Here is a 27,456-nt window from a genome sequence, read left to right as displayed (position 1 = left end):
CTTCCCTTTGGCCACATATTCAATATCCACAATGGATTACCTCCCTTAGAACACAGTCCATATTGACTACACCAGTTACCATCTCATTCAGTTAATATAGCTAATACCATAGCTCTCAAGAGATTCCGAGATTGACACCTATGTGATACATGAATATAAACATTAACTCTTTCACCCCTGCAATTTCATAATGAACTATTCCAACCATTGAATAAGAAGAGTTCAAATGTGTCTTCAGGGGTGAATGAGTTAAGTTTTCTATACTTACAAAACACAGAGAAGACATGGGTAGTTGAAAGGGTATTAGCTGCATTTAAATTGTTGAAAACTTCACACATATATTCGGCTCCATTGTCTCTAGGCTGAAGAGCTATCACAATTTGACTAGAAGATTGGCCTTTGGTCTGAATATTCTCAGACAAAATAGCACTAGGCGGAACATCCTCCTTGTTCCCATCAATTTTCCTTGTCCAACGAAACGTTGGGGCGGGGTTAGCACCAGATGAAATGCATGTTAGAGAAACAGAGTCTCCTTCGTGATAATCTGTTCGTGTAACATTGACGTCCAAACTTGGAGCACCAGGGGGCACTGTAAAGATAGTAAAAGACATAATTATTTTATATTAAAACTAGAAAACATCTTTTAAACAGGAATGACCTATAAATTAAACAGTGGCCTTGACATTGACCTTTGAACCTTGAAAATGTAACTCATCTGAAGTATTTCAAGACTTGACCTTTACATAAATTTTCATGAAAAATCTGTTCAGAAATAAGTTGGTACAGTACAGTGATGACAATGAATAAGGATGGGACAGGACGAACAAGGGGGAAATACTTAACAATCCCCCCTAAAACAAAATGGCATAAAAGGTAGCTATTTAAGGAAATGAAATTTTTAAGTATTTTCAAAGTATTATTAAAATGTTAACATTCTAAAATTGCATGATTTTCCCAGCGTGACTTTTTTAGTGAAATATCCTTCCCTTTAATGGCTTCACGTCAGATTCCTAATCAAAACCTGACAGACTGTTTTCCTTACCCAGTACGTTGAGATTTGCGAGTCCGCTTGTGAAGTCCTGGACCGTACACACAAACTCCCCATCATCGGCCGTTGTAACATTTACGATTTTAAGGTTAAATTCTCCTACAATACTGTATCTTAGAAAATCTCCGCTGATGATTTGGTTACCAACGGCAATAGTGTTTCCTTTGTTCCAGGTGACGATTTTGTCGTCGCGGTTGTTGACCTCGCACATAAGTACTGCGTCTTGGTCAACCCGGACCGACACATCCGTAGGCTCTGTCTTCCATGAGATAGAATTGACTGCTGTAAAAAGCAAAAGACTTAAATGTTATACATACAAATATACTATGTAGAGAAGCTTAACCCTTTCTCCCCTATGTAACTTAAGTAGACTCTACCATACATTGATCTGGATAAGCCCATTATAGTCTACAGTGTATGTTTATTAAATTTTATATGTACCAGAAATTAAATCATCGGGCCAATTCGTACATATTCATATTGTATCCGTTACTAAATAGTTATGTAGTGTATATATCATATTATTTTACATCAGCTGCATGAGGTCTTAGAAATGAACAGTCAAGATGTTCCTCATTCATTTTGAAACTTAGCATTCTGCTTAGCATTCACAATTTTTTGGATTGCAACATTGGTAAAGAGCAGGATTAACAGTAAATACTGTGCTGATGACTTTTTAGATTTTTTTAATTATTTTTTTCATTTTCTTCACAAAAACTTTTAACAATTGTCATTTCATAGCAAAATGTGATTTATATGTAATACTCAGGTAGCAAATGACGAAAACAAATATTTCATAATAAAAATGATGGCAAAAATATTCATCTTATCAACCAACTCAACTCCGCTTCGGGTCAATAAACTATGAACCGCAGTGAGTCAGTAATACGAACGGGACCATAAAGTGAACAAACGATACGGACGTCACGTTTGAATCTCATTTGCAATTTTTGGGCGAGAAGTTGACTATTCCAGCATGAAATTAGAGCAACAATATTCAATTCTATCAATATTGCCATACTCTATAACTTTTAGGTGGAAATGAAATGAATAAAGATGCTATAATTTTGAGATATCATATACTAATAATGGATTGCAATATTTAACAATTTTTTCAAGATTTTTTTCTCTCTCACTTATTAATGTGAAACGCAGTCTGCTCTTACACAGGAAATAACAGATTGATGATATTACTGGACACCCCAACAAATGATGTAACCCAATCGTGGGCAGAACTCCCCGGATCACTTCCCACATAATCTTCTACCCGACCCTTCCCTAGATCAGTAAAGTATCTTAAAACTCAAACTAGTGTACTCAGACAAGGTGATGTATATAGTCCGTACAGGATACAAGTACTACAAGCCCCCACACAACAAACATTGACCCGACAGTAGATAGTGGCACTTATCACCCACACTCGACCAGCTTTTCTATTGGTGGATCGATGTAATCTTCAAACTTTCCATCGCCAGTTACATTTTAACTCATTCACACCTGAAGACACAATTGAACTTTTCCGATTCAAAGGTTGGAATAGTACATTATGAAATTTCAGGGGTGAATGAGTTAATCAAAATATGGTTAGCTTTTTTCTTATTACCACTTCCTCCTTCAAATGAATTCTTAGAATTTATCATTTTCATATATATCTATAAAATATAAATTTTCTCTATAACTACCTTAATTTCATACCTGACGTGACTGTTTTGACCTCTTTTTAATAACATAGTTGGATTTTAATATATCATTGTATTCATTTGCCTTCAATTATGACTGAAATTATACCAAATTGTAAATCTGTCGACTTCCTGAATTGAATTTTATCATTGAAATATGTTTTGAAATATTTCAATTAAATTCAACATTTTTTTTTACCACACAGCATGCTATTTTGAACAGGAATAAATCTTGGATCCAAATGTTGTTTGACACAATTTCAATTGTTGAAATCTGTGAAATGAATTGTGGTGAAAATGTCCATCGTCAATTAAGTCATTCATTATGCATTTGTTCTTTAACTCATTCACCCCTGAAATTTCATAATGAACTATTCCAAACTTTGAATTGGAAGAGTTCAAATGTGTCCTCAGGGGTGAATGAGAAGAAGAAGTTTTATGGTTATATCAGAAAAGCACTTGACGATGTTGCCGATTTTGATTGTACATTGGACTACGGTAGCCTTCTAGTATTCATGCTAGAGGGAATTTCCCTTTTACTCAATGAGTGGGACTGGGAAGCTGGGGTTGCGGGTCCGATCCCCGATGGAAGCACATGCACTTCCTGTTAAAAATGGTGTCTGTGGTCCTTCCTGTGGTGACAGGAAGTTAGAACCTGGGTTGTTGTGTTGTTCGTGGGCAAACACATTTAAAAGGGGGAGTAGTGTGGCAGACTGTAATTGTACATAGGATGACGGTTGCCTTCTTGCTAGAGGGAGTTTCCCTTTCGAGTTCCGTCAGTAGAGCGATGGACTGGGAAGCTGGGGTCATGGGTTCGATCCCTAGTGGAAGCACACTACTCTGTCTCCTGTTACAGCTATATTGACTTGACTGTAGATAATACTAACAATAATTATGCAAGGTTTATAACGTTGGACACATGATTGATTGCCAGAGTTTGAATTGCAAAATTAAATGACTCAATTTCAGGATAAAATTACCAATTGTTTTTCGGTCAATAAAATGTCCCACTACATGTACATGGTCGACAGGGTTCTTGCTAGTTGATTCGGTTCCAGTGTATACATGTATATACCTAAACCTCGACCCTGTAACTCTACTGAATTGTTGGAGGCAGTGCGACAAATAGGAAATGATTGTATTGAACATTACAATGTTTTGTCAAATTATTCCCTATTTAACTACCTTAACGAAGGAAAAAATCAATATTTTAACTTTTGTATCTTTAATAAGATTCAACAGTCTGGAAATATGTAATCTCAAAGTTTTACTTTTGACACAAACAATGTGCGCATTAAGCGTGTCACAACGTTTCAAGACTGACTTAAGCTTACACAAACAGTGTATGCAATAAACGTGCTACCAAGTTTCGAGACAAAGGGACCAGTCGGTCTTGAAACATTGCGACATGTTTAATATGCATATTATTTATGTATAAAGTAAAACTGTGATATTAATATTTTTAACATTCATGTATTTAATATGAGCTATGACAGACTGATGCCAGCTGCATAACCTGCATAAATCTCAGACTGAGGCTAGACAAGCTAACAGGACAAGAATCCTCCACGTAAGTAGTATCTGTGATGGTCCAACCACTACAGGACACATTCGGGACAGCTATCTGCCTAACTCTGTCAAATACCTGATAACTTATCAGTCTACTCTATAATTATAGAAACTTGTCAGGTGTCAGTCAGGGCCCCTCTCTAACTCCTATCCTTTTTAACGTGTATAAGTCAGGGCCCTGTATCAAGTTCAGACAGTTGAACTCACTCTAATCCTTTTCAACCTGTATCTAGTCAGACCGTGGTCTAAATCCTACCGCTCTGAACCTGTATCTAGTCAGGCCGTGGTCTAAATCTTAGCGCTCTGAACCTGTATCTAGTCAGGCCGTGGTCTAAATCTTAGCGCTCTGAACCTGTATCTAGTCAGGCCATGGTCTAAATCCTACAGCTCTGAACCTGTATCTAGTCAGGCCGTGGTCTAAATCCTACCGCTCTGAACCTGTATCTAGTCAGGCTGTGGTCTAAATCCTACCGCTCTGAACCTGTATCTAGTCAGGCCGTGGTCTAAATCCTACTGCTCTGAACCTGTATCTAGTCAAGGGCCTGGATTTACTCCTACCTAGTCGGGGCTTTACTCTAAGTTCTATCCTGAAATTGTATCTTGATCAGGTCCAGGTCTAATGTCTGTCCCTCTGAAATTGTATCTAGTCAGGTCCAGGTCTAAATCCTGTCCTTCTGAAATTGTATCTAGTCAGGTCCAGGTCTAAATCCTATCCTTCTGAACTTGTATCTAGTCAGGTCCAGGTCTAAATCCTATCCTTCTGAACTTGTATCTAGTCAGGTCCAGGTCTAAATCCTATCCTTCTGATATTGTATCTAGTCAGGTCCAGGTCTAAATCCTATTCTTCTGAAATTGTATCTAGTCAGGTCCAGGTCTAAATCCTGTCCTTCTGAAATTGTAGCTAGTCAGCTCCAGGTCTAAATCCTGTCCTTCTGAAATTGTAGCTAGTCAGCTCCAGGTCTAAATCCTGTCCTTCTGAAATTGTATCTAGTCAGCTCCAGGTCTAAATCCTGTCCTTCTGAAATTGTATCTAGTCAGGTCCAAGTCTAAATCCTATCCTTTTGAGCATGTGTTTTGACAGTGGTATGGGGATCTTTAAATACACTGTTATAATTATGCAGGAACCCACTTAAGACTTACCTGGGATGATAACTAGGCTTAGACTTAGCATCACAACTAACCTGGGACTGTCATTAGGCTAAGACTTAAGATAACCACTTACCTGGGACTATCACTAGCTTAAGAATTAGCGTAATAACTTACTTGGGACAATTACTAGGCTAAGAATTAGCGTAACTAAGGCGTAAAATCCACATGACATCTCCTTGCCTGTCACAAACACCGGGGAGAAATGAGAGGCTTCATGTAACACGGTAAATCCACTCAAGTCAATCCACAATCACACGTAATGAGGATAGCCGGTATAATCCACTAACACCAGATAAATTCACTATCACTGTAATTAATTCCACATCCAGAATGATTGTCCTTAAGACTCACATACTTCCACCGGTCTTGTTCAAAAATGCTGTGATATTCTTGAATTTTATTCCACAAGTTTAATCCGAAGAGAAAAAAAAAAAAAAATCACAGGTAAATTTTCTTCCGTATTGACTGTAAAATCCACAGCAGTTTTTCAAATTAATTCCAACAGTTCTTTTGGTACTTGTAAGTCCTCTACCTGTAGAAAGAAACAAAAAAAATATTTTTACAGTCAATCAGAAAAAATATATAAATATTTCTCCAATCAAACACCTGCAATATTTAATGTCCATATACTGTACTTAAAACTTGAAACAAATTTGTCTGTCACATTTTCTATTTTCAGATTAATGAAAACAATATTTCCATGTAGAAAATTTTGAATGAATGTTAGCTAGCCTTTATCACGAAGATCTACAAATTGGCCGAGAATTTCTACCCCCACATCAACTCCTGGCTTGTTCAAGATCAAAGGGCCATGAAGACTCGAGCCAAATCTTTGGGTACATGGAGAGTTTATTTATTATTTAATACTCCAATAATTTTAGGTTCAAGATATTATCAGTTTGGTAAATGTTTTCTTTATTGATATATATTACAGTACAGACTGTATGTTTGGATTTTACTGTTGGTGAGTGAATTCTTTTAACCTTCCGTAATACCGGTTATTTTAAAAAAAATCTGATCATTATCAGGTTTTTAAATTTTTGTTGAAGAAAATTACATCCATGTTATTTTAAGCAAAGCATGAAAAACAGATTTTTTTCTGATATTTTCTATAGTATGGAACCTGTGTACTAAAAATCAATTGTTCACTGTTATTACAACACAGATGTAAACTTAACTTATTCACCCCTGAAGACACAATTGAACTCTTCCAATTTAAAGGTTGGACTAGTTCATCATGAAATTTTAGGGGTGAATGAGTTCCAAGTCATATAAGAGTCCTCGAAAATAAGTAAAAGACGTATTTAAGGTTCTTTAAGTCTATAAGCATGTTTAGTGAAATTTTGATGTTTTGATCTTTGTGGGACCGGCGGGAAAAAAATATAAAAACATGAGACTTTGACTCACAAATGTTGAACTCTGAACAATTTTCTGATCCTGTACATACTGCTTGCAACCGAATTGTTCAGTGACGGAACACAAGGCAAGAAATTTTATTTGAAATTTATAAAAATTGGATTTAATCATTCACCCCTGAAATTTCTTAATTAACTATTCCAATCTTTGAATAGGAAGAGTTCAAATGTGTTTTCAGGGGTGAGTGAGTTAATGTTAATAAAAGAAATATGTTTCATGTATTTGTTACACTATAGTTTGTATATGTTTAGGTGTTAAATGACCCTTCAACATTTTCAATATTTTCTTCAAGATCGGATCTTGATTGTATTTCAAAACAGCGAGAGACTTGACAACATAAAAGTTCAATTTATAAATGGAATATCAGTGGTGTTATATTAGAAGAACAATTTGGACTTTGTCGTAAGTTTGACACGTACATCAGGAAATAGGGATATTTAAAGTTCAGTTTATAGGAATTGACAGTAATCAGCTTCAAATACAGTATTTGATTCCCCATAAAAATCTTGCAGAATAATTTTATCATCAATCTTAATTTAATTTTTGTTTTATGAGTGTTGTGGCCCCTTCATTACATATTGCTCTGAAATGATATCACTGAATTATATAACCCTTTCCCACTGTAGACCATAATGGACTCGTCCAGATTAATGCATGGTAGAGTTTACTAAAGCTACATAGGGGGTATAAATCCCTTTCAACCTGATTAAAACAAAGATGGTGTCTCACAGACAGAGTTAAATGGAATTTTTCAATTCTCTTCGAATCTGGAGAATATTTACATCACCTGTCCCCGCCTACCTGTATCATTAACAGGTAAAATTGCAATCAATGTGTGTGTCCTTCAGTCACCTCAAAGGTAAGACTTAATTTACCTGAGGCAATTACAATCTCGTTAACTGCAGGTAGAAGTAACCTTGTAAAATACTCAATTGATAAATTTAAATAAACTGGCCACATTCTTGATTTTTCTGTTTGTATTGTGCTATATCTATATGAGTCCATACCATAAACACACCCTCTCCACATATTGGTGAGAAATTTATTGATTTCAATTAGAAATGGAGACAGAACTGGAGGGATGACAAAAATCGAAATCCATTATTTTATGTTTGAATGTCTGGATCCGACTCTACAAGTTGATAAGCTAATCAATAATTTTGTAAATTTTGAACTTATTTTCACATTTCGACATCTTCGCACGATATACAGGATTTAAAATAATCAAGCAAACAGACACACATACAAAGTACCTTTACAGAATTTTTTGGAAAATGAAATTTCATTCAAAAAACTAAATCCGATGTTTCACTAACTCATAAGTTCATTAATCTCCTAATGCTTGCAATAATGCAACATGGTCCCACACGGTGATCAATTTATTTCCAAGATTGCTTCGGCGTAACGCGTTTTTAACTCATTCAACCCTACATATCTTAACTGGACTTGCCCGTCTTTGATTTGGTAAGGTTCAAATGTAACTTTTAAGGGTGAATGGGTTAACATCAATACCAGTTATCATAATCAATGATACATACATTGTATGTATTTAAGTATCCCTGTTTTACCCCAGGCAAAATGCTAGAAAATTAAAATGATTATTTTTTCTGATCTCGAGTGATCTCCCCTTAATTTCATTTTCGATAAATCTGTAGACGGACTAGGCTAGGGGTCTACAGTTGATCAGGAAGCTCATCTGCGTAAAGCGACTGTTACACGTTCGTATAGCTTCAGGTTTCGAATGCCAGTCTGATCACGCTGCATTTTTTCTTCTCCTATTCACAGCTTCGAACGCTTTTGTTGATTGTCGTTTTACTTATTTCATCAGTGGAAAGTTCTGCAAACAGTTGGTTTCTTATTAGAATTTTTTTTTTTGCTATAGTCATGCCAGGGCAACTGTTTCAAATGCATAGTTTCAGCTTTCCGCAGTGGTGCAGGGCTCCTTATGAGACAAAAACCTTGTATCATCAAATGAACTCATTCACCCCTGAAAACACATCTGAACTCTTTCAATTCAAAGGTTGGAATAGTTCATTATGAAATTTCAGGGGTGAATGAGTTAAATAATAGTGGCGTTCCATCTATGATTTTTCCAATCAGTACATAATACTTTATTTTCACAGATGAATGTAATATGTTTCCCACTAAAATTGATAATGCAGTATAGTGTAAAGTATAATTTTAATATTAATATATTCAATTTTAATTTTTCACCCTAAATGATCTGCAAATATAATATGTGTTTAACAAATGTTCTTAACCTTCGTATTCCCATCACCGAAACAACCACTGATCAATAACGTGTGCGTAGCTTCTATTTCATTATAAACACGTAACGTCCACAGCTGTGAAATTGTATATTCAACTGTGCGAAAGAATCAATAATTTTCTTGTGTTCTCGTTATCATATATAAATATTTTACAACAATTAATTTGCATCCCGATTTAAACGAAACTTCAACACAGACGTCTAATAGGTGTGCGGTACGTGACACTATTATGATGAAAATTATTGCTTTTTTTATTTAGATCCTGTAATTACTTAAACAATGATTATTAATGACAAACTCAATGAAGTGTGCTATGTTGAAACTGTAAATTTCCAGTTGGCATTGAATCCGATCTTAAACACAGATGTTTATTTATACTGCTTAAAAATATTTTTCTCATAAGATAATATTGACGACACCGCATGATCGAAACATTCAAGATGATACAGGGAATTTACGACAGCGAGGCATTGTACGTTTATCAAAATGTGGACCAATGTAACGGAAGGAAACAGCACCAGAGGCCACTCGTGTAAGATATACCCACAACAAGCTGTAACATCTAAAAGGAAGGACTATTTTACAGTAAGAGTGGTGAACATTTGGAATGATTTACCATCAGAGGTAGTAAACGCACGATCCTTAAATTTATTTAAGGATAGGCTTGATAAATGCTGGAAAAATCAGGAAATATTATGTAACTTTAAAGCACCGATTGAAAGCGTACTTCGGTGAGACACAACGATCGAGTCCAGTGGAGAGGACCGTTAGAGGTCCTGTACTGGAAACTAACTCTGAGTAATCATAAGTAACATTCCTATATAAATTAACTCATTCCACCCCTGAAGACACATTTGAACTCTTCCAATTCAAAGGTTGGAATAGTTCATTATGAAATTTCAGTGGTGAATGAGTTAATATTGAGCCTTAAGTTCAAAATAAATGTAAGCATCTCTTCAATAAGAGTAATGACAGTTTGGAAATATTTTAATATCAAAGTTTTACTTTCTACACAAACAAATGCAACATGTTTAATAATTTGCTTGTGAATAAAGTAAAACTTTGATAAATGTAAGCATCTTTTGTTATAAGTATGTCTGTTTAATAAAAAGAACAGCCTTCTTCTGGAAAGTATTAGGTGAGGGGGTGTCGTCTATGAATCAAAACCTTTAACTTTGTGAATCTACAAATCTTACTGTTACCGATGATAAAATTATGAAAGTTTAAAGTAACTGTAATACAGTATATTTTCTTGGAGTTAAAAGTGTCTGTGAGACCCTCCATCAAATGTCTTTCTTTATTTCTATTTTCAAAGAGAAGGAGGAAGTGGGGTAGGGGTGGGGGTGGGGGTGGGGGCAGAGCAACCCCCGGGAACATGTTACAGCTAGGTAGCTTCCCACCAGTCTCATCACTTACAAAATACAATCTTTATCAATTGATAGTTTTATCATACACAGAACATTACACAGCTATACAGCATGGTAGGTGGTCAATATGCAGAATGAATCATTCTACACCTGTACATATTAATACCTACAAACAGAAGTATTAATATCCAGAGCATTATAAGGTACAGATGTTGGACACCATGGTTACCATAGCGACAGTGACACGCATCACAACAGATTAGGTCTTTATCGCAGGTGAACACACCTACTTCAGTCGATGTTATTTATAAACATGAGGACTGTGATAAATTTTCATGACAACATCGTTAATCTTCTGCCTGTCTATAACCTATACATGATGAATTGTATTAGGTTAATTAAATTTTTATAAGTCATCTTTACAAATGTCACCCTGGTACCTCAATACAATGCCCCTCATTATATTGGTCACCTCGTTTACTGCAAATATTGTAATTTGATATTTCAAGGTCACTTTTCATCTTTTTCTTAGAAATTCCTTTACATCTTGTTTCCCTCAAATTATTGCCAAACCCCTTTATAATGCCAAAAACTTCCCTAGGAAAAGGGTGGCAGTGTAACAAGGTTTTTACTGTAAAGGTTTAAAATCACGTTTAAAATTACTATAGAAATAAGCATGTTTAAACTATCATACATGTTATTGGAGTGAATAAGATGCATACTGAAAATATACATCATTTTACACACATATCACTCGTGTTTAGCTGTAAATGTGTCGGTACTTACGAGTGTATAACTGCCACACTTAGTCACGCTACGTAACACCTGTGAATACCTACATCAATCGATGAACAGCCTCGACATTTGTTGACGAGATAGGCGATATATGAGTTTACATGGTAATATGACATCATCCAATCAGATAAGAGATAAAGGTCGAGCTCGTCCAATCAGATAAGACTTACGGAAGACATCAGTGACACAATAGACTAGGTCGCAGTTCTAAGGCAGAAAGTCCACTTCAAAAGCCTAGTTGATTATTTTTTTTGACAAAAGAAAGTTCTGGGGAGCATTCTTTATATAGTTATTAATTATTTTAAATGGATCATGACCTATAGAAATTATCTGTGACCGATTCTAGACTTTAATTGACAAGTACGAGGGTTCTTTTTACCTGTGACGTATGAAGGCCATTTCTAAATGACTTTGTACGACAAGGAATAACTTGGCTGTGATATTTTCGATGACTTTGTAAGAAAAAGAAATCACTTGGAAGTGACATACTATGTGATTTGATATCTCATGTAGGAGAAGATTTTAAAATTTCCTTAATTAAATTAATGAGACATGTGATCATAATAATTTTGTTTTAATTACAATGATCAGGAAGATTAATAAGAAATCTGATATTGAACAAATTTCCTTTAATTGACAAATGAATAATCAACGAAATTACGTAAGAGATATCTTGTAACTAAATCTATCCAGTTTTCCCTTTTCACTGAAATCTAAATGGTACTTGTTCCAATAGACCAAATGTCTGTACAAGTTTCTGCAGTGTTTGATTTTTTTTAACTCATTTACCCCTAAAATTTCATAATGAACTATTCCAAACTTAAAATTGGAAGAGTTCAAATGTCTTTAGGGGCGAATGATTTAATGTTCCCTACCTTTTGGACTGATGGGAGACTTCCGATTTCAGACCTTCATATTCAACATTTCCAACCAGAGAATTTGTTAAACTTTTCCTATATTCTAAGATTTAAATATTTCATCATTATATTTGTTTTTTCTTTCAGGAAAGTTAATACAGACCTCAGAATAACCTCTGAATTGATTAGAACATTGAAATATCTGACAATGTCACTAAAATTCGGGTGGATACATACAGGTATGGATCCATCAGTCACGCCAAAGTCATGCAAGAATTTGTAGTAATTTGCAAAAATGTAGGAAAAAAACATGACTGACCACAGAAATATGTCTACCAGTGTTGTAGACAGGTGTCAGGAAAATCTATCACCTGTCCAGTGTTACTAATTACTCATAATCTACTCATGGGGCCTCCCACAGAGGGATTTATCATATATCAGAAAGATTGGGGCCTTCCAAAGGGACTTCAATCATGTCACGTAAATGGTCACATTAAGGGGTTATGTTACTTTATCAGTAATTAGTTTATATACACCAATTAGTATAATTTAAGAAAAACCTTCTTTTTTTTTATATATACCTACATAAAGTGTACTGGGGCCCTTTAGGGTATATTTCTTAAAAGGTCTTATGTGAAAATCTGATAGAATCATAAATAGATCCACGGGATTTTTGACACCGATTTATAAATGACCCGGGGTCAGACAAGATATCTTGACCCTTGTAAACACTTCCTGGTCAAGCTGATTGTTGTATAAATATTTATTTCCAGACACTGATAGGAAATTAATACTGTTTATTTTGTGCAAGACAGATTTATAATCTGTTTTGATAATGATTGTAGAAAGGAAGTTTAACAACTTGTACATTACACATGACCAAGGAAGTAAATAAATTTGAGCAGATAAGCAGATTTAATTATCAAATCCTTACCAAACACCTCAATGACACCTCTACCGTATTTAAGTAATTAGCACAAAAAATAGACAAATTCAAAATACGATAATTGATTATGTCACGAAATGTGCATTCTAACAGCAACAAAAGTTTCTGGAGAATCATCTTATTGAATTCATGACAAAATTTGACTCGGACTGAGAACAAAACAATTTTGACATTATTATTCTTAAAATGATAGAAACACGGGGAGACATTTTTCAATTACCATTTTTATGTAATGAATTAGGACAGAACTACCTGCAATAGGCATTTTACACACAATTATTTCTTTAAGACGTTAAACTAATTCCCTATAGAACGGTTGTCCTCTACCAGGTGCTTATTACTATTGACTGGTCTCGGTGAAGCATACTGCAATCATACTAGCGTATATTTCTTAATTATTGATAATAAATATTCTAAAACTTGTCCTTAAAATGCTTAGCTGAAAATAAATGTAATTACAATTGTATAGACTAGCATTTCAAATGCTAATATTTAATACAGAATATCGACTAAAGCCTCCCTCATAAGAACTTCTTTACAGAACGTCACCTAACTATTCTCACACGTTTGACTCTACCCTATACAGTGAAAGTATAATATTTTGTTTCACAAAATCCAAAATATTGAGAAATTTTCTTCCAATTCTTTTTACCCACATGTAATGTTAATATATATTACCTCATATGCAGTCACCTTTTGTTGTAAAAATATCAAATCTTCATAAAAACTCACACTTTAACAAGAACAAGCCCCTTTACATCCGTAAAAGACACTTCGATCTCATATCCTCTGTTGAAAACTAGTAATATTTCCAAATCCGTGAAAAGCCAATATTTTAACACTTCTTTTGCTCTTTCATGGTAACTTTGGTAAAATCCTGCCGTGAAAAGCGGTATCAAGTCGCCTTAACAACTGTCTTGGTCTGTCCTAAAAGTTAATGTTGAAAAATCCTTTTAGACAAAACAGCAATAATTCACATCAACACGTTTTTTCGATGAGTTCGCAGGTAAGTCCTTCCAGTAATAAGTTGTTCGACACCCTTTTGGTCTGCCCTATACTATATGCCACAGGCCAGTTCCCTGACTCGTAATAAAACTAACGGGTCGACCATCGATGACTGGGGATGACAAATTCTGACAGATTGATTAAGACCTCTCAATCGTCCATTTTCACGGTTCATCGACCATCATGAGTAAGGACTGCTGGTAATGGTTCATCACACAGGGGTCAAAGGTCAGCACGGCAACATTATCTTTTAAGACATCCAATCAGTACTTAGAACAAATCTTTTGCTAACAACATATTTAATTAAGGTGTTCAAGTTTCTCAAATTCTCATTATTGAGGGTCACGGTTGACCAGACACAGCTTTAGAACGTATAAGAATGACCTGTCTAAGATAGATACCCAACACTTTAGGTATTACGACCCTGTGTCGTTTACCTGTAACGACTTTCTGTAGATATCTGCCGATTGTCAGGTAAAGCTGCCCATTAATCTGACCACACAAAGGGACTAGATGGCCAAGCTGCTAATCCACGTGTATAGAGACTGTGTCCCGAGGCACTGGACAGTGGTCAAACTAATTGTCCCAAGATCTTAATCTCTCTTCACGCTGTCAGACTACAATAGGTGTAGACAATGTCCAGTATTACATTGGTCAAGCATGGCTAGTTGTAAAAGTAGGTAACTACATAGCAGGAGAAGTACGTCTCATCATGGGCTGGTGACAAAAGTACGGAGCTTTCTAGACATCCTCATTGGTAAAACCCAGGCACGTAGGGCAAGTAGAGAAAACACAGCAAGAGAGATCCAAACAGCTAAATTTAAATTGGTCACCATAAACAATTTAGACTGGACAGTGGTCAAGCATAGCAAGTGGTCATCAAAGGAGAAACAGCTAGATCTACAATAGTCAATAAAATGATTTTATGGAGAACAGACTCTCACGTTGGTCAAACATGTGGAAAGAAAAGGCCCCATAGTGGTCAACTTCACACAGGAGTGTTAGAAACTTATGTCATCCTGGTCTATGTGTAAGAATGGNGGGAGAGACCATGCAGTCCAACATGGCAGAATCTAGTTCCGACTCACAGTGTACAGTTAAGAGTAATATAATTAATTAAGGCTGTATGCTACTTAAATTATTTATATATTGGGGTGTTTTTTTTGCAAAAGAGTTTAACAATGAATCTGTTAAAATGTTTCTTACAAATGGTTTCCACCCTGATATGACCCTATTCGTCCCATCCTTCTCATCCCTCCCATCCTTCTTTCTACCGGTTTACTTTCTAGTACATGTATAAGGTACCTGGTTAGGACCCCCAGCACCCTGTCCCCATATCTTCTACACATCTAATCCCCCCTTACAGCTTTTTGTCCTTGGTTTCCAACTTAGACGTTAACTTTCTTAAATTTACATGGGATAGAAAAGACACGGGAAATTGTTTAAAATGTCTAATTAAAATTCATACAATGCCTTGACCAAAAAGTATTGTAAACTGTCATATTTAAAACTATCTTGTGCAATACACTAATTTAATAAATTAACCCAAAAAGGAACAATTTGGATTAAAAGCAGGACTCATGACAGTTTCCCATAGCTGAAAGTACTGACATGCAGAATAATCCTGAAAGTGGTTAAGTGTACTGTGGGTCCCTGAAAACTGAAATCAGTGACGCATCTTATTTTCAAATTTCTTCAAATTTAACATAGAATGGCCCCTATGATTTTTTTTGATTTAGTTAAATTTGCTGAGAATGACTTGCCATTGGTCTCAGATCCAAGCATTTCCCCTGTCCCTATCTAATACCAAGTTTCATCACAAATACCTTCCTGGTCTAACAAATTACTTGACCATGAATGACTGGACATTGAGATAATTGTTAACTGGACATTACGGATCGGCCTGGTCAATAGGTCTCGCTGACAAAGCAAATATTTATTTTATATCTAGGCCCGGGACGAGTGTATCTTTTCTTAAACACGTATGAGAAAGCATTATTCCGCATTTAAAGGGATTACAAACAGCGTTTTCAATAGATCTAACAATTATGGAGGAAAACAGATTTTGTCTGGCCGATTGAACGATCTGGCCAGACAATGTGCTTGTTTTTGTTAGCCTTAACACCTGTTTTACTTTAAAGTAAATATCAACAGATCCTAAATACAAATCCACATCTAAACAAATATACGGTCTATTGTCTGAGCGATATTATTAGACTGCACAGGTTTTTGACCGAAAATTTAAAATCTGAACTATGGACTAAGGTTCAAATTCTTAAAAGTGATGAAATAAAAAGGCCTAAAACAACTCGGAACAAACATCTGGGCCAACAACAGTGACTTAAATAAGTTGAAATAAATTGTTTCATAATTGTTGTAAAATAAATGAAGATTATATTAAACTCTGATGAAAAAATTAAGAAATTCTAAAAAAACAACAAAAAAACACAAGTCTTTACCTTTGAATATATTTTTCCTCTCAAGAAACATTTTTTTTCCCCAACTCTCTGTCTGAAAATTGTCTTCAAAACAACAATTATAATTCTTAAGACTCAGCTTTTGATTATTTCAAACAAAAAACAAAAAAACAAAAACAATCAAAAGTAACAACAACTATGTCCAAGGAAGCTATAAAAATACCACAACAAACAACTGAGACAATTTTAGTTTGTAAGTTGATGTATTGTAAAATGAACAGCTAACCGAGGCGTGAAGTTTGTGTGAGGGTTGGAGTAAGCAGTGTTATAGGTTAATGAAAGCTCCGATAAAACTGTCATACAGCCGAGGATCTAAGGCTTCCTCACTCAACCTGCTCCTACAAACGCATTTCTGATAAACGACACACGACCAACACATTACCACCCACCGTATTCCTGTACTGTTACAACAAACCGGTATTAATGATACTCGAACATAACACAGCACCGTTCGGGAATCGCATCCATGATACGTAAAAAATAAATAAATGTTACAGCATCACAATACCATCAGCGCTATCACATCATCGTTGAAAAATCAACAATGAAACACTATCGCCCACTAATCGTATCATCGTCAACAAAACCAATGACTACAGGGTACAACATATGCATCACGTCATTATTGAGAATAAAACGGTTCACCAATCATCACTTAGCAATCATTACGAAACAGCACCATCAACAATAGATATAACGCCCACAACAAACCGCCCATTACATATAGTCACTACACAACACCCACAACAAACCGCCCATTACATACGGTCACTACACAACACCCACAACAAAACGCCCATTACATATAGTCACTACACAACACCCACAACAACCCGCCCATTACATACGGTCACTACACACCACCCACAACAAACCGCCCATTACATATAGTCTCTACACAACACCCACAACAAACCGCCCATTACATACGGTCACTACACAACACCCACAACAACCCGCCCATTACATACGGTCACTACACAACACCCACAACAAACCTCCCATTACATATAGTCACTACACAACAGCCACAACAAACCGCCCATTACATATGGTCACTACACAACACCCACGACAAACCGCCCATTACATATAGTCACTACACAACAGCCACAACAAACCGCCCATTACATATGGTCACTACACAACACCCACAACAAATTTCACCATCAGCACACCATCATCAGCAAATTTAACAATGCCCCTGACAATCTATCTCATCAACAATAGTTGTTTTATTCTTGTATGAAAAGTCTTTCTTTTTCTGCAGTCGTTGATTTTTGTGAATTTGCTACTAAATTGGTTGATTTCTGTGGATTTATTTTTTACAATTTCATGTCTAGTGACAACAACACTCAATGTTACAGCAAGGGAGAATTTAATTTACCATTACTGTCTGAACAGTAACAAAGTAAGTAGAACGTACTTCATTGAAGATGTTTAGTCTTAATCCTGATCAATACTTAAATAATTTTGTATAATTTTGTTTACTTTATATGTTTATCACTGAAATGCTGTTATCTCACTTTAATATTACAGTACAAAATGGAAAGTCCAGCGTGTATATATATTATATACCTTATTTATCTGGCAATAAGCCCATGCCTGCTAATAAGCCCACCCATGTAAAATACAGTTCAGTAGATTTCTCTAAACGTTTTCTTCGGGTTGATAAGTATTGATTGTGAAAAGATTCATGCTGCACAACCAGTAAGTATCTATATGTGACGTTTTGATGCCTTAAGTACGGTATGTACTCTGTCATCTTCAACAGACAAATGTTCACCTATGTGTACATAAGCTTCACTGGTCACTTATAAACACTTACTGGTTGTACTACATGAATCTTTTCACAATACAAGTTAAGTAGAAATGCTAACAAATGCATTTTCATTGTCCTGCAATAAGCCCATGCCTGGTAATAAGCCCACCCATGTCAAATACAGTTCAGTAAAAATGCTATATAATTGTCTTTCAATAAGCCCATGCCTGTTAATAAGCCCACCCATATCAAATACACTTCAATAAAAATACTAACAAATGGTTTTTCATTGTCCTGCAATAATCCCATGCCTGTTAATAAGCCAACCCATGTCAAATACAGTTCAGTAAAAATGCTATATAATTGTCTTTCAATAAGCCCATGCATGTTAATAAGCCCATGCCTGTAAATAAGCCCACTCTTTACTTTGAGTCCGAGTTTACGGTTGCCACCCTGGGCTTACTGAAGGATAAATACGGTATATCACTGATAATCCAATAGGACATTTCATACATCAAGTCTACAATGACCTCAGCAGCTAAAAATGAACCAGTTGTTGATCATTATGATTTGTCTGTTATCGGAGAGTCTATATAATCAGACTCTGATCAGCTGATATCAGCCGACATGTTCGGCTCCCAGGTCAATCAACCGACAGCCTATACCTACACAGAGAATATACTGTTTATGATTAAGATATGACCCGAACACAGATTATTGTTTATAATTTAAGAATAAAAGATTCTGTAGATTAATATATTTAAAACATTATATCAGCTTCCGACAACCTTGGTGTCTTTTACATAACAAACAGTTCATTGTTTCTTCATTGAAATGGCAGACAGAAATGAAACAATGACCTTTTTTTCTCTAATTTGGAAAAAATATTTTAGCAAAACTTTTAATATAATAGATTGTTTTATAAAACAAATGCTTCTTTTTTCTCATTAGGGAAGACTTCTCAAAGAAATCTTTAAAATACCATAGACTTTTACAATAATGAAACAATAACCTTTTTTTTTCTTATTTGGAAAGAAATATTTTAGCAAAAGTTTTAATATAATACATTGTTTTATAAAACAAATGCCTCTTTTTTGTCATTAGGGAAGACTCTTAACAAATTCACCCCTGAAGACACATTTGAACCCTTCCAATTCAAAGGTTGGAATAAATATTTGTGGTTTGTGGAGGCTACGGAACCACGAAAATGAATACAACAAATTTAATTGATATACTTAACTACTCTTTGTTTATATGGGGTATCCACAAAAGTTGTACAAAGAAACTATCTAAATGGCGTCAAGCCACGTAAGAAAATACCTACAACTATTTCGTGTTATACCGTATACTATCCTCATGCCAGAAAACACTTTCCAATGCGGAGTTAAAAATTTTGACAGTATACCATCCTTAAGTTTTCACCCCTGAAGATACATTTGAACTCTTCCCATTCAAAGGTTGGAATAGTTCATTATCAAATTTCAGGGGTGGATGAGTTAATGCACAGTTTGACCTCTGTTTAATAACATGACCTTCATATATAACACTGTGCGACATCCCTGTAACAGAGTCTAAGATGCAAGGAATCTTATGTACACGGATGTGGCCTTATTTGCATATAAATAGGTGAAGTTATATGACAACGTCGTAACTATCACCGAGACAGTTTCACTGCACTGCACGTTAAGATCTACCGACAACTAAAGGTAATATATTTCTGCTGAAACTTTTTATGTGGATCATGCATGGACGTAAAATAAATTATTCATTCTTTAGGGAAGTCCGCAAACTTATTATGTAAACCACACCTGCAGATCAAATTACGTAATTTGTCCTGAATTTCAAATACCGAAATTTAATTTGCACATGATTTAAATCGTAAATAAAACTGTGTTGTATTTGAATTCAACAGACAGGGTAATTCAAGGAGATTTAGACCGCCAATAAAATCCAGTTCTACGGGAGTCCAATATCGCTTTTCTTGACAACAAGCGGGACATATCGCCAACGAGCTCACCTGACACAGTATAACACTTTTAGTTTTGAGATGTCTTTTGAACCCTTTCACCACTGTAGACCACAATGGACTCTTCCAAATTAATGCATGGTAGAGTTCACTCAAGTTACATAGGGGTGAAAGGGCTAATGTAATATGAAGAGATTGATTATATATTCAAACATCACCATTTTGTTATATTAAATTTCATTTTAACTACGACCACATATATTTCATATATTTAAACTCTTAGCAATGAAGTTTAAGGAGTGTTTCCAAAAGTAACTATTTCATTAGAAAATTAGCATTGTCACATTTTACATAATAGAAGGGCCAAGGAAGATCACTGTGACCCTCTGACCCTTTAACAAGAAAACATCCCATCCCTTCATTATAATTTTCTGACTTACTCCAATAAAAACGTCTTTTGTGATTAATTTTTAAAAAGTTTTTAAGTTACTGCAAATTTTAACAATTTGCAAAAGTGCTTTATACGACAAATAACTATGCCTAAATATTTCTGATAAAAATATTTTAAATGATGGACTGTGATGTTATGCAATGTGTAAAGGTTTTAATAGAAACTTCAAAATCACATGGTTTCACCCCTAGGTAACTTAAGTAGACTCTACCATACAATTTTTTGGATGAGTCCATTATGGTCTACAGTGGTGAAAGGGTTATACAGGTCAAATTTAGTTCAAACATCAATATGAATGAAAAGGCCATCTTCCTTCGAATGCTTAGAGAAACCACCCTTCCCCTATTGTTTATAATATATTTCACAATAGTTTTTCCAAATTGTTAAGTATTTATATACTGGACAAATTATTTTTTAACTGATTAGTCGTTCTGAGGTACATACTTGCCAAAATAACCCTTTCAAATGACATATTTTGAGTTGTTCTTTCAGATGAAATCATTAGATCTTAGAATAAACAGATAGTTTAGCAAATTCATTGGTTGAAAACGGTTGAGCTGGCATGTATGGAGTGAAGAAATACTGAAAAAATCCATGGTGTGAAACTTATCTATATATAAAAGTCTTGTCTTGTATAGTAAATTATTTTTCTAAAGTTAAATGGATAAAACACAAAGAGTTTTGAATAAAAGTGGTTCATTATCAAAAAGACTCCACAAACTTATATGAACAAGGCGAGTATCACCAAGGCATGTTACATCAAATATCAATCTTTTCCTCTTTGAATCAACAACTTCGGTCAAAGGAAGGACATCTCAAGCTCAAAGACGCAAACGAAGGTCATTAAATTGTTCACGGCAGTGGTTTTATAATGACAAGGTGTAGTGTTCCGCAGTGGGTTTGAAATTTCACCTGCCTAGCTCCCGTTTGTAAACCAGGAACGAGATAAATAAAACATATTACCTGTTGTTATTTTAATTACACTCCTGTTCATCTGGACAGTTGAGTCTGGCTTTTTATCTCGGTAGCTCAGAGTACATACGACGCGGCTATCATTGAACGACAGAATCCCCGACAGGTACTCCGTACCTCATCTGAATAACTTGGTACAGAGCAGGTTTTGTACTCATGTGCGACCTCCTACACTCGAGTATACATGGGAACTTGAGTAGATGTAACGATAGCTAATGACAGGAATATTATCTAAATTAAATGAAACATTTAATCAAGTGTGGGTCAATTAAGTAAATAATGTTATCTTTTCATGAAATTGAATTCTGTTTTGACAGAGTGCATAGTCTGGTGTTTTGTAATTTGAGGCTGGTTTACTTTATAAATCAAGACAAAATTATCATATAAATTAGAAAGAAAAAACATCTAATAACAATTTTTCCTGACAGAGCCAGAATTTGAATAATGTTTCAGTCCCCTGAGTTTAGCTGTCATATTTTCTCTAAAATTAATTATTTTTCATGTTGAATTTGAAGTTAACTCATTCACCCCTACATATTTAAACTGGACTTGACCAGTCTTTGATTTGGTAAGGCTCAAATGTGACTTTAGGGGTGAATGGGTTAAGACAGCCTATGAGTAACGAGCAAAAAATATCTAAAGACAGCAGTATGCATAACCTTAAAATGGAATGTAGGTGTACTCATTGTTGACATAATATATGCAGATTTATACAAGTAAGTGAAATTTTATAGGAACAACTTATGCTTACATATATTTATAGTAGGCAAGGAATTATATCTGTATAAAATTTGCTCATACAGTCTATGACCAGACTTCACATGTATTTTGCCATCTTTTTCATAGAGGAGAGACCATATCATACACTTTAAATTGACTAAAACTACATGTACTTACATTGACAAAATTTGTCATGTTTCTTGACAAAATGACAATCTTTTCTGTGCAATGAAATAACTGAATCCGAGCATAAATTATAAATAAAGAGACTGGTAAGGTAGGTATTATAATACAAATTCGAAACTTATCAGTCGGAAGGTTATTTATCATATAGCAAAGACCATCCTTGGTGTATCTGTTGGTAATTCAAAGTAAAGAGTCGTACTCCAAGTAGGTCCTATTTTGTCATCGTCACAAAAAGGTTTCTTAAATATCCAGTAAAAAGGGGTTTAAGTGTCAATTCACAGAAAATTGTTTCCTCAGCGGAAACATTCAAAGTACAACAACATTTGTGTGAATCCATATTGTTGAAATCCAGAAAACTCTCCCTTTATTAAATTAACATTGTTTGCCTAGTTTTTCAGCAAGTTTTTAATCTGATTAAGCTGGTATATTTGATAACCCAAGAACTTTATTTTCAAAGCTGTGGTTTCATTCTGTCAAAATCACTGCAGCAATTATCAAGAATTTTTCAAGGTCATTTCAATTTCAGCATCAAGCTTTACAAAGACATATATATCTTAAAAATAATTAGTTTATAAATAATTTTTCTCAAATAGGTATTTGAAACATTGATGAACAGATGTGTTCGTTCAATACAAGAAACTATTGTTCTTGTCATGTCTTAGAACCAGACAAAGGTCCGCAAACTTATATAGGCCACAGAACGGCAGTCGCCTTTCAAAACAAGACCAGCGTCACAGATCTTGTACTTCTATAAAATTGATAGCTATCAAATTATATATACAGATGTTAGAAGCTACAAACCTTAAAATATACCTGGTCAGCATTTCTCAAAATCTGGTCACGGAACTTTGAATTACAATTATACTTTTAGTAGTGAGAGCCATCATATTAATCCAACCAGATGTGGCAAAAATGAACTTAAATACGACACTAGAAATTTGTTTCGGACATATATACTTAGAAAATAATCCTGAAAAAGTCTGTGGCGTGTTGTAAACATCTTTGTACATAAAAGTACATCCGTCACGGAGTTCAGAAATGAAATATATTTCTTTACAAAATATGTCTCTCATCTACTGTGCGCCTATGATACAGATCGTAGCAATTATCACCAAGAAACGAAGGGTCGTGACTCTTCTATGAATCAGTAAGATTTGAATATCAAATTTCAGTAAATATCTCTATTGTTGGATGAATAATACGGTATATGTTTTCAGAAATCAAGCCGATATGTTGTTTGGAGACCATGTGATCATCCCAGAGGTCGAATATTCCTACCCGAGTGTCAATATTGAAAGGCATTTTGAATTTGCTCCATATAAAGCGTGGACAATAACGCTTTTGTGATCAGTGAAATGGATCCAATCGGTGAACCGTGACAGATGTATAACTCGCGTGAACCGCCCCTGGAGTAGGAACCCTGCCCCAGAACCACCTCATGTGAACGCAAGCTTACTAATTCGTTTAAAATGCACTTTCAAATAGCATCCTTCCCTTTAAAAGATCTTGTTTTATCAAGTACCCTATTTTAAAAACTTTCTATTGAATAAACATACTCTTTAAACTCTTGTCCACCCATATACGCCACACGTCTGCTACAGTCTGTAGGAGTCTCACAGGTGCCAAATTCATTTAATGTGTTTATTTTCCGACTGATATGCACGCAGGTTTAACCCCGCAAACTGTGCGAGATTAAAATTCTACTCATGTAATATGTTATGTACTTTTATCAGAAGATTTTATCATTCAAATTTCCGTTGATATTTTTCATTTTCTGAGATCTGCGGTTTCATGGGGATTTTTTTACTAGAAAATTGTTCTTATATTGGTTTTAAATTATAACTTTTTGGAATACTTTTTCTTTTGTAACTCCAAGAAGCATTTTTTTTCTATACTGAAAAAAATATCTACTAAATTATACAATCACTTTGATCTATACTTTTACCGAAGTTTGATATTTTCCTTCATGCCCCCCTCTGTTCGATTTTCAAATTCCATAAGATATCATATATTATTATGGGAGTGCCTAGGAGTGACTGAATATGATCAAGTTTAAACCGAGATATCATTTACTCTCAAAGCTTGGTACAGTTTAGACGAACCCAAAGAAACCATAATTACGTCTTTAGAAATTTAATACTTCTGAAAACCTAAAGAATGCAAATACTAGGTACTCCTAGGTCAAATCTGACAGACATTTTTCAGTGTCATATTTTTTTTTTCTTCACTGCAGAATGAGGTATAATGTCGAAGGGAATTAGATAAATAGCTGAATTTGAATTGCACTTTTGTGGAACTCTTCAATAAACTTCAACAGAGGTAGAAAAAAAATCTTCAATTTATCGCTATCTAATTGACAAGGATCTGGCTTAATTCTACTCTCCAATCTTTCTCTCTTTAGGATAAGACATTTTCATGATTTTTTTCTCTCTCAAATTACAGAAAACGTCTGGCAGGCTGTCAAGCCGATAAATTTACATCTAATTTCAACCCTTACCTAATATTACGTCGCTAGAATAAATTTTCACCTACTTAAATCAAAATAAAAGTTGGAATGAGAAAATGATTATCAGTTGAGTTTAGATATTTTACGAGCAGCAGACAGATCGTGGGCCTATTGGGTTACCAAAGGATGAACTTCTTTAAGATTTTAAAACAAATTTTTCATTCATGTATTTTGTTCAGTGGTATCAAACTTCCACTTTTATAAATATGCAAGTCGAAACATATGCACTCAGGTAGCTGTAGAGTTCAGATAATTACCATCTTGAATTTCACCTGAAAATGTCTGTTTCGCATGTTTATTTCTAACGTTAAGCGCGCATTCAAAGCACGTTCAACCACAAGTCTTGTAACACTGCTGTAGTATTGTGACATTGTCAAAAAAAATTTGCATAAAATGTTGCATGTCCTGCATTTTAAAATATCAACATTATGATGAAACATTCTTTAGCATAAGACACCACCCAACATCATTTATGATGTCGTAAAACTCAAAAGTTGTATTTTCAAAAACAAAAGTATTGATCAAACCTTAATGTTGTAGGTTTCTGTGTTTTAAAATCTGTAGCAGGTTTTGAGGGGGGTGGGGGAACGAAGCAAAAAAAAACAAAATATGTTGAATATCCAGTAAATTTCAAAGCCAGTCACGCTTGATTTCAGTCCTAAAGTTTGATTAAACTGAAAAGCTTCAAATTTGAATATAAATTACTTAATGAGTTATCCAATAAACGTTTACCAGTAAACAAATCTATCACCCGATCGCAACATGATTGATGAGATCTTGTAAAATAGACATGTATAGTGTACCATAAAATTGATCATACCTCATTAAATTTACCGTAAATACGTTACAACTTTAACATGTACTATGGTACAGTACCATGGACAGACAATGAACACACAAGGTTGTATGTCGTATTTGCAGTAATTAGCGTCCCTCCCCTATAACTGCCCCTCCCCGTTTTTTGGGAGGAATTGAAGTTTATATACAAAACACCACCCCATCCCAGACCTGGTCAATCATTCACCCCAAAAAGTCACATTGGACCTTACCAAATCATAGACTGGGCAAGTCTATTTGAAATATGTAGGAGTGAATGAGTCAAAAGCAGAGATTTATGTCTGGTGATCATGGCTGAACTTCAGGTGAAGCAGATGAATTCAACCCACGGATGTTTATATATACTGTAGAATCATATATTTTTGTGGGGTTAAAACTTCTTGGTTTTCATATACTAACCTGTTTCAAGGACATTATATTTCGCTGATTTCTGATTTCCCCCTATCTATATCATACCAAATATGTTTTTGTGGGAATTTAATTTCTTGAATTTTTGTTTGCCACGAAATAAACGAAATTTAATGTCCCACAAACATTTATGATTTTATAGAGTAATGTCCTTCTGTTATATATATATATATATACTGTAGCAGGTTGAAGTTGCACAACTTGTTTTATCATACTAGTAACCAATATTTTATTATCCTTATAAGCGCCTACATTTAAGCTTATTTTTTAAGCACACTGGGCGCTAATTACAAGGAGTACGGTACAGGGAATAAAGAAGGGCATTGAGGATGGAGGATATTTATAAAGGGTAGTCTTGAGAGTTGATTGAGGGCTCAGATTGAGGAGGGTTTGTTCTACTGAGGGCTAAGATTGAGGAGGGTTTGTTCTACTGAGGGCTCGACAGATTGAGGAGGGTTTGTTCTACTGAGGGCCAAGATTGAAAAGGGTTAAGTTTGCTCCTAGATTTGAAGATATATATTGATAGAGGGTGTGTTTTGATCCATTCCTTCCCAAACATATCATTTCTATAATCTTGAGATGTGTGTCACAACCAATTATGAACCACATTCAACATATTGGGGATAATTTAACCACCTGCAATGTCTGAAGTATAGGTGCAATGTCACTGTAAAAGTACTTACAATCAAGTGAAACAGAGAACTAGAAACATCGAGGCCTACAGTGTCAACAGACATTAATTCAATCAACAATTGTTTGTTGTATAAACCATAACAAATTCATTGAGAATTTTGTTTTGGTAGACTACTGATAGACGTCGACACCCCTTCCCCCCTCCTCGGACTCCCCCTGTTTCTGTCACTATAGCTACAGCAGCTGTCAGTACAGGTGATCCAAGGAGGAGGAGGGCCAGGAGGAGGGAGGTATACATGTCAAGATGAATAGTAATCTAACTCTCAACTATCAGCTGTTTTGACAATATCACTGTCACTCAACACCCTGTGGTGTCTACTCCAGATAACTTTCACCCCCTCCCCCCTCTCCTGGACAGTAGCTACTTTTGATACCAC

At 35.0% G+C, this 27,456-nt stretch overlaps 1 protein-coding gene across 9 annotated transcripts in view; it reads right to left on the bottom strand.

The window, feature by feature from the left end:
• LOC110462130 (nephrin-like) overlaps positions 1 to 27,456 on the bottom strand; it is a 193,291-nt gene that overhangs the window by 49,561 nt on the left and 116,274 nt on the right. For 8 of the 9 annotated variants that reach the window (XM_021515969.1, XM_021515970.1, XM_021515972.1 and 5 more), the window contains 3 exons: positions 5,560 to 5,977; positions 1,043 to 1,330; positions 269 to 589 (listed from right to left, as the gene is read on the bottom strand). In XM_021515969.1, the coding sequence (XP_021371644.1) occupies positions 269 to 589; positions 1,043 to 1,330; positions 5,560 to 5,617 (667 nt within the window). In that variant the 5' untranslated portion in view covers positions 5,618 to 5,977. Of the gene's footprint in view, positions 1 to 268; positions 590 to 1,042; positions 1,331 to 5,559; positions 5,978 to 11,284; positions 11,332 to 27,456 lie in introns of those variants that run through there. The other variant, XM_021515973.1, reaches the window with a different exon arrangement.

Source organism: Mizuhopecten yessoensis, unplaced genomic scaffold, assembly GCF_002113885.1.
Source record: "Mizuhopecten yessoensis strain PY_sf001 unplaced genomic scaffold, ASM211388v2 scaffold10751, whole genome shotgun sequence".
Taxonomy (NCBI): Eukaryota; Metazoa; Mollusca; class Bivalvia; order Pectinida; family Pectinidae; genus Mizuhopecten; species Mizuhopecten yessoensis.
The sequence above is the reverse complement of the archived record's forward strand: the minus strand, read 5'-3'. Positions and strand labels throughout refer to the sequence as shown.